Raw genomic sequence first — 8,911 nt, forward strand, 5'->3', positions numbered from 1 at the left:
TCTTGAACTTGCTGACAAGAATACTGTGGGAGACCATGTCAAAAGCTTTGCTAAAGTCAAGGAACAATACGTCCACTGCTTTCCCGTCATCCACAGAGCCAGTTATCTTGTCATACAAGGCAATTAGATTAGTCAGGCGTGACTTGCCCTTGGTGAATCCATGCTGACTGTTCCTGATCACTTTCCTCTCCTCTAAGTGCTTCAGAATTGATTCCTTGAGGACCTGCTCCATGATTTTTCCAGGGACTGAAGTGAGGCTGACTGGCCTGTAGTTCCCAGGATCTTCCTTCTTCCCTTTTTTAAAGATGGGCACTACATTAGCCTTTTTCCAGTCATCCGGGACTTCCCCCAATTGCCATGAGTTTTCAAAGATAATGGCCAATGGCTCTGCAATCACAGCTGCCAACTCCTTTAGCACTCTCGGATGCAGCGCATCCAGCCCCATGGACTTGTGCTCATCCAGCTTTTCTAAATAGTCCCGAACCACTTCTTTCTCCACAGAGGGCTGGTCACCTCCTCCCCATGCTGTGCTGCCCAGTGCAGTAGTCTGGGAGCTGACCTTGTTCGTGAAGACAGAGGCAAAAAAAGCATTGAGTACATTAGCTTTTTCCACATCCTCTGTCACTAGGTCACCTCCCTCATTCAGTAAGGGGTCCACACTTTCCTTGACTTTCTTCTTGTTGCTAATATACCTGAAGAAACCCTTCTTGTTACTCTTAACATCTCTTACTAGCTGCAACTCCAGGTGTGATTTGGCCTTCCTGATTTCACTCCTGCATGTCCGAGCAATATTTTTATACTCCTCCCTGGTCATTTGTCCAATCTTCCACTTCTTGTAAGCTTCTTTTTTGTTTAAGATTAGCAAGGATTTCACTGTTAAGCCAAGCTGGTCGCCTTCCATATTTACTATTCCATCTACACATCGGGATGGTTTGTCCCTGTAACCTCAATAAGGATTCTTTAAAATACAGCCGGCTCTCCTGGACTCCTTTCCCTCTCATGCTAGTCTCCCAGGGGATCCTGCCCATCAGTTCCCTGAGGGAGTCAAAGTCTGCTTCTCTGAAGTCCAGGGTCCGTATTCTGCTGCTCTCCTTTCTCCCTTGTGTCAGGATCCTGAACTTGACCATCTCATGGTCACTGCCTCCCAGGCCTCCATTTGAGAAGCATTTCCAGCTGGGGGCAAGCCAACAGACAGTCTGTGCAGATGGAAACTACAGGCTTTTTCTTTCCCAGGATGTAGATTTTTGTCCCGCCCTGTTTCTTGCCAAAGAATGGCCATGTAGCAGGTAATGATCCATCAGCCTTGTTTTCACCTGGCGGAGGCATCAGTTTGCTCTTTGTCTCTGAGGAACTGGTTTGGCCATTTCAGACTTACTTGTAAAGCATATTTTTAGTTATGATTGCAGCTTATGTTTATAACTTCACATACAATGCAGCTACTTGCATTTTGCCATGATGATATTGATCAGCAAATGATGAGTTTTTCAATGATGCCTCACAAGGCATGCCTTGTCGTCAGTTGTTGGCTACGTGTATGTTCTCTCTGTGTGCTGCACCAGCTCTGTGCAGATATCTGACGCAGGAGACCTCGCTGAAACTGCCCAAAAACATCACAGACTCAGGTCATGGGAAGGTGCTCAGCCAGGTTTATTGCCAACAAAGCACTGTAGTATTGCCCTGGTTACATGTACACTAATACATGAATGCCCGTGACAATGGACCAGCTCAGTGAGTGTTGGGACTTTCTGCTTTCCCCTTGGCCAAAAACACCCCTTCTGTGACCTCTCTTTTATACACTGAGACAAACAAGCTATGTATTGCCCCTCTGCCATGGTTAGTTACCACCCTTTACCTGGCATCTGTAGGCTCAATCAAAACATCCCTATCCATCACCTTGTCATGCTGACCTTATTCTTAGGAGGGGTCAGTGTGTCCCTGTATCATCTTCAGGGAGTGTGTTTACACCATAACCTTGTATCTGAGCAGCAATAGTGAGTGCCAACTCCTCAGGGCTTGGAGGTCCCTCTTCTCCAGCAGCAGGGAGAGCACAGCCCACCTGCTTGACAGCAGGAGCACCATGCTGCCCAGGGGCTCTGCCCAGATGATGGCAAGGTCTGCAGCAAGGACATCCCAGAATGTGCAGTAAAACTGCATGGTCAGCCATTGATGCCTGCAGATTTGTTAGTGGGCATCAAACAGAGGGCTTCTGAGAGCTTGGCCAGAGTGAGAGGAAGCTGTAGTCAGTCTCGGTCACCCAGGCCGACCTTCAGGAGCTCATCCCACAGGGCCACTCCAATGTCAGTACTGGTTGATCCAGAGAGAAAATGTTGGTGTAGAAAGCTCTCACCCTTTATCACATGTGCTCCAGATCCACAAGAGGGGTGCCATCTTCTGCTAGGAGATAGGTGATGTGGTTTTTTTTGCTCTTCTGCTCTTCTAAAGAGCACAGAAGAAGCAGGAGCCACAATACGTCTCCTAAAGGGGTCCGATACATGACCAGACAAAAGCAACTTGGACCTAGTGTTTCTCCCAACACACACTGTGCAGGGACAGATTTTCAGGGTTGGTAGCCATGCATCTCTCCACCTCCATGACCTTCCATTCCAACTTATCAATCACGGCTTCCATCACTGCTCCATCCCTCTTTCAGCTGCTTGTCAGTGGACCAGTTCATAGAAGGTCAGACCTTGTGGTCGGAATGGGAGTCAGGCCTAGTCATTGGAATCCAAATGCCAGAGCCAAAGGTCGAGACGGTTGGAGTGAGGAATCAGAGCCGAGGGTTGGAACTGGATTACCAGGAGTCAGGGAAGGCAGGACCAGGGCTGGTTCTGATCAGGAGAGGAACAAGACTGGGTGCAGGGTAAAAGCTGGACTGGAGCTGTGGAGGAGTGAAGCAGGAGTAGGGCTTGGAGAGATGAGCACAAGGAGGCAGACAGTCCATGGCCATGTGCCTTGAGCAGCGAGTGAGATACTACTGCTGCTGTGCTTCAGAACCGGCTTTCTAGCTTCCTCAGCCAGTCAGGCAGGGCAGGTCATCAGGCAGCCTAGCCAACTCGTTAGGGTGTCAGGAGCACAGAGCAAGTGCAGCTGCAGGGCCCTACTCCTGACACTGGTCTGGTGGGGTAGTCTCAGCAAAACAGCTTGACACTCACCTTGACCACTTCCCAACATCTCCGTGCCTCTACAGTCACCAGTCCAGCCAAACCTCCCGGAAGGACTCCACAAAGCCAGCATCCTCTTACATGGTATTATTACAATGCCAGCAAGCCGGCCTGAGCTGCTCAGCTACGAGGGGGTGTCACCGTGCCTCAGGGGGTCACAACTGAGAATACCAAATTCAGGACAAACGGCTAAGCAATAGGGCAGACACACCCCAAAACTGGTGATTATTCTTCCATAAGATATACCAAACCAGCAACGAAAGTAAACTTCTGTCTCACCATGCTGGCTAACAAGAAGTCAGAAATGCAGCCTCCTTTGATATTCCAGTCCTTTTTTCAACACGCAGACTCTAGACTTATTGATGAGTGCTTATTTAAAACCAATTTAATCAACCAGAGGGTTCTTCTGATTCCCAAGGAGAAGCCATGTACCCAGGTCAATATATAACTCAGATCTTACCCAATAATCATGCTGTTGCCAATCCTTTAGTATCTAATATCTAAAGGTTTATTTATCAGAGAAGAGAAAGAGGGGAGAATTAAAATCGGTTAAAGGAATCAAATACATATGCACATTGCAAAGTTTTTGTATCAGGTTTGAGGCAGTAATGACATAAACTACTGGCTTGTTAAGTCTCTGCTTCCTTCCAAAAGATTGGAAGGTCAGAATGCTCCCAATAGTATAAGTCTATAGTCCAGAGATCAGAGCAGGGAAGACGCAAAATGGAGATGTTTCCATTGTGTTTGTTGATGGGCCATCAATTGAATACTCCATTCACAATGTGCAGGCTAGATTAGATGTAAACTACCTTGAGGGTGTTACCACAGGAGCAAACATATTTGAAATACAGGTACATAGTGAATATTAATAACTGGAAATACAAAAAATGATATACACATACAAACAGGATAAACATAGTCAGCAAATCATAACTTTTCCCTTGATACCTCACATGACATTTTGCACAAGATTTGGTAGCAACAATGATGTACATGGTCCTATTTTAATCATGTAATGTCACAGGGGGACCTTCCCAAGGACTAAATGATGGTCCAAGAAGGGGTCTGGCTGAATGTGTGAGGAATGGGCCCACAAGATATAAAAATGTGAAAGGTAGATTCTTTCCAACCGAGGGGTGTGACTGAGCCACCTGCACCCAGAGAAAGGTGAAGGAGGTGGAGGACTGGGCACCCGAGGAAGGTTGGGCAACAACATAAAGAGGCTGCTGCTGGCAGAGTAGAACCAAGGCAGCAGAAGGAGAGCTCAGCTGTAGCCATAGCCACACACGCCCCCGGAGGATCAGCACAGCCAAATGCCACCATGGCCAGCTGCAGGAGCAGAAGCTAATTTGGGCAGCCTGAAGGCCCGCATAGGCAGTAAGGTATCAGGAGCGTCGGAAGGGCCTGAAGCAGCCAACCAAGGATTCACCTAGTTGCTCAGAGAACTTTCTCTGTCTCCTTCTGGATTAAGTAGTGCATCCAAGCCAAATAGTAAGGTTAGCCGTCGCCCCCACTCAGGAGCTTTGTGAACAGAGCCCTTGGGGAGCTACAACTCTGCTAGATCCTTTCTCTACAAGCTCTAAGTGACCTGCCAGGCAGCAGCTGCAATCTGAGCACTGCCTCTGGGCCTCGGTTTCAGACCTGCAAGCCCTCACAAGAGCTCACGTTTTAAGTAATGTGTTCCTGTTCTGGCGTGGGATGCGGGGAATGGGACTGGCCATGATGGAGATTTAGTTGTACCCTGGAGAGTGAAGCAGAATGCTCAACTCCCCTGGGCAATAAGCTGGGCCATTCCCGAGGCAGAGGTAATGCACCTTTACTCCAGATGAGTGTCATGGGATCTTGTATGGTCTATAGCCCAGTCTCTGTAAGATTGGGAAGAAGCCTCTCTGGGTGGGTGTCAGGGTTCCCTCTCCATTCTGAACTCTAGGGTACAGATGTGGGGACCTGCATGAAAGACCCCCTAAGATTATTTCTACCAGCTTAGGTTAAAAACTTCCTCAAGGCACAAATCCTTCCTTGGACAGGTACTGCCGCCACCACCAAGTGATTTAACAAAGAATCAGGGAAAGGACCACTTGGAGTTCCTATTCCCACAAAATATCTCCCTAAGCCCTTACAACCCCCTTTCCTGGGGAGGCTTGAGAATAATATCCTAACCAATTGGTTACAAACTGATCACAGACCCAAACCCCTGGGTCTTAGGACAATAGAGAAATCAGTCAGGTTCTTAAAAGAAGGATTTTATTTTATTTTCTTTAAAAGGTAAAAATCCCCTCTGTAAAATCAGGATGGAAAATAACTTTACAGGGTAACAAAAGATTCAAAAACACAGCAGAACTTCCTCTAGGCTTAGTTTCAAAGTTACAAAAAACAGGAATATACCTCCCTCTAGCAAAGGAAAAATTCACAAGCAAAACAAAAGATAATCTAAGACGCCTTGCCTTGCTTTTACTTACAATTTTTGTCATATGAGAGCCTTTTAGGATGGTTTATAGGAGAAGGAGTTTTCTGACCTGATGCTTCTCTGCTTCCCAAGAGAACACGCACCACAAAGCCTTCCCCCACCAAGATTTGAAAGTATCTTCTTTCCCCATTGGTCCTTTTGGTCAGGTGTCAGCCAGGTTATTTGAGCTTCTTAATCCCTTACAGGTAAGGAGGAATTCTAGGCTACCCTTAGCTGTATTGTTATGAGAGTGGGTGACTCAGATCCTGGGTCCTGAAGTAGTAATAGGGCTGACCTTAATAAACAAGATCAACACATGATAAATTGTTTCCCAAGCAGGATTTCCAATTTCCAAACCTAATGTGAACTCCTGGATGAAGCGAGGGGAGGAGCTGCACATCCCGAATCTCCAAGGCTATGAGGAAGAGGCGATCATCAGCGACACCCACACAGGTGAGGAATCAGCTAAACTGACTCAGAAACCAATTACTGTATCCTCATAGCAGATGTCACTTAGACTTGATGAAAATGCCCATCTGACCCTTCAGCCTGTCTTCATCTCCAGTGAGAGGATGTGGAGGAAGGATGGATTCTCTCTTCTGGGGAGGGGTTGTGAGGAAGGAGGATGAACTCAGCTCATGATATTTCAACTTCCCTAGCTATTATATGGGTGTGTTTTCCCCTTTTCCTGTTCCCCTTTCAGAGTTTTCCTTTCCCCCCAGCACAGAGAATGACTCCTGTCTGGATTATCTCTCTATCCCACAGGGGATGGGACGGTGAGTGAGAACAGCGAGAAGAGTCTTCAGCAGGAAGGTCCTGAGCAAATGGCACCACATGGGATGTTATGGGGAAGATCTGAAGGGAATGTTTCCCAGAATCCTGAGCAGAGAGAAACTTGTGAGAGTCAGCACAGGCCAGATAGGCAGCAGGGAAGCCATCCAGGAGAGGGACATGGTAAATCCACCCACAGGAGCAGAGTGGTCAAAAGAAACAAAGAAACTGATCAACAGAGAATACACGATCAAGAGGGAGCCTACACTTGCAGTGACTGTGGGAAAAGCTTCCAATGGAGACCAGTCCTTATCTCACACCATAGAATCAACACAGGCAAGAAACCCTTCAACTGCTGTGATTGTGGGAAGAACTTCAATGAGAACTCAAATCTTATTATCCATCAGGGAATACATACAACTGAGAATCTGTAACTGCCCTGACTGCGGGAAAAGCTTCCCTTGGTGCTTAAGTCTTATTGAACATCAGAGAATCCACACAGGAGAGAAGCCCTTCAGCTGCTGTGACTGTGGGAAAAGCTTCAATCGGTGCTCAAATCTTAACATTCATCATGGAATCCACACAGGAGAAAAACTCTTTAACTACTCTGACTGCAGGAAATGCTTCAGGGAAAGCTCACACCTTGTCACACATCAGAGAATTCATACAGGAAAGAAACCCTGTAAGTGCTCTAACTGCGGGAAAAGCTTCAGTCAGAGCTCAGACCTTATTAAACATACAAGAAAGAGACCCTATAACTGCTCTGATTGCGGAAAAAGCTTCCATCGGCGCTCAAGGCTTATTGATCATCAGAGAATCCACACAGGAGAGAAGCCCTTCAACTGCTCTGACTGCAGGAAAAGATTCAGTCAGAGTTCATACCTTATTAAACATCAGATACTACAAACGAGAAACACCCTATAACTGCCCTGAATGCAGGAAAAGCTTCTGTCAGAGCTCAGACCTTGTTAGACATAGGAGAATCCACACAGGAGAGAAACCCTTCAACTGCTCTGATTGCAGGAAAAGCTTCAGGGAATGCTCAAACCTTAATGCACATCAGAGAATTCACACAGGAGAGAAACCCTATAACTGCTCTGACTGCGGGAAAAGTTCGGTCAGAGTTCATACCTGTGACGAAGTGGGACTGTTCTTAATGTTTCCTCTGAATAGTGTGGGGGTGCCCCAGTTTCCCCTAGGCAGCTCTTAAGTATCTAGGTGGTGGGATAAGGGTGTATGATCATTGCAGAGCCCTAGAGAGCACGTGTGTGCAGGGGTCTGGACACAGAGAATGGCCGACACCCTGTTTCCTGGCAACTGATGGCCTGGGCCCTTTCCCCCCTGCAAGGTGAGAGCTAAAGGGTTGGAGAACAAAGGAATCAGGTGACCTCATGGCCCGGGAAAGGGACAAAGCCCAAGGGAGGAGGGGCTGGAGGGAGTTTCAGTTTTGGGGCTGGCTGGAGACATGGAGTGAAGGGCAGACGTGGTTGTCTGGCTCACAGCCCCCCAAAATGGACCCAGCTGAGGGGTCCGGTTCTCTGCACCTACAAGCTCTGTGTTAGACCATGTTCCTGTTGTCTAATAAACCTTCTGTTTTACTGGCTGGCTGAGAGTCACGTCTGACTGCGAAGTTGGGGTGCAGGACCCTCTGCCTTCCCCAGGAGCCCCACCTGAGTGGACTTGCTGTGGGAAGCGCACGGAGAGGCAGAGGATGCTGAATGCCCCGAGGTCAGACCAAGGAAGGTGGAAGCTGTGTGAGCTTCGTGTCCTGAAGACAGGCTGTTCACAGAAAGGCAACTGCCCCAGAGTCCTGACTGGCTTCATAGGGAGCAGTTCCGGAGCATCGCCCAGGGACTCCGTGACAATACCTTATTAAACATCAGATACTACATGCAAGAGAGAGACCCTATAATTGCTCTGACTGTGGGAAAAGCTTCCCTCGGCACTCAAATCTTCACAATCATCATAGAATCCACACAGGAGAGAAACTCTTTAACTGCTCTGACTGCGGGAAGAGCTTCAGGGATCGCTCATACCTTATTGCACATCAGAGAATTCACACAGGACAGAAACGCTATAACTGCCCTGACTGCAGGAAAAGCTTCAATCAGAGCTTACACATTCTATCAGATCAGAGAACCTAAAGGGGAGAGAGACCCCATAAATTCCCAAGGACAAGAAAAGCCTCAGTTGGAAGTCAATCCTTGTTGCCCATCAGAGAATCCACCCAGGGAAGAACGCTTTAAATGCCCAGAATTTGGGAAATGTTCAATGAGAGCTCAGCCCTTAATAAACCTCAGAGAAGCTATGGGGAAGAGTGCCCAAGAGCAGAAATGCCTTTCAGCACAACTCATCTTCCATGAGATGTAAGAGAATCCACCCAGGATACACCCCGTAAAAGTGTGCTGGCTAGGGATGGGCAAAGAGAATAACATTTTTGCTTATTCCTACAAATCTTAGCGGGTCCAGCATGGCTACAGTGGCCATGTAGTGAGGACATACAACCTTATTGAAGCAGAGAATGAAATCTCCT

General features: G+C 47.5%; 1 protein-coding gene across 1 annotated transcript; it reads left to right on the plus strand.

Moving 5' to 3' along the window:
- Positions 1 to 1,715: 1,715 nt before the first annotated feature.
- LOC144273993 (uncharacterized) lies at positions 1,716 to 8,522 on the plus strand. The gene is given in 6 exon segments (XM_077832715.1): positions 1,716 to 1,728; positions 5,947 to 6,060; positions 6,373 to 6,780; positions 6,863 to 7,283; positions 7,285 to 7,495; positions 8,262 to 8,522. Coding segments are annotated over 6 exon segments (1,428 nt in total).
- Positions 8,523 to 8,911: the final 389 nt, after the last annotated feature.

This window comes from Eretmochelys imbricata, chromosome 14 (genome assembly GCF_965152235.1).
Source record: "Eretmochelys imbricata isolate rEreImb1 chromosome 14, rEreImb1.hap1, whole genome shotgun sequence".
In the NCBI taxonomy this organism is placed as follows: domain Eukaryota; kingdom Metazoa; phylum Chordata; order Testudines; family Cheloniidae; genus Eretmochelys; species Eretmochelys imbricata.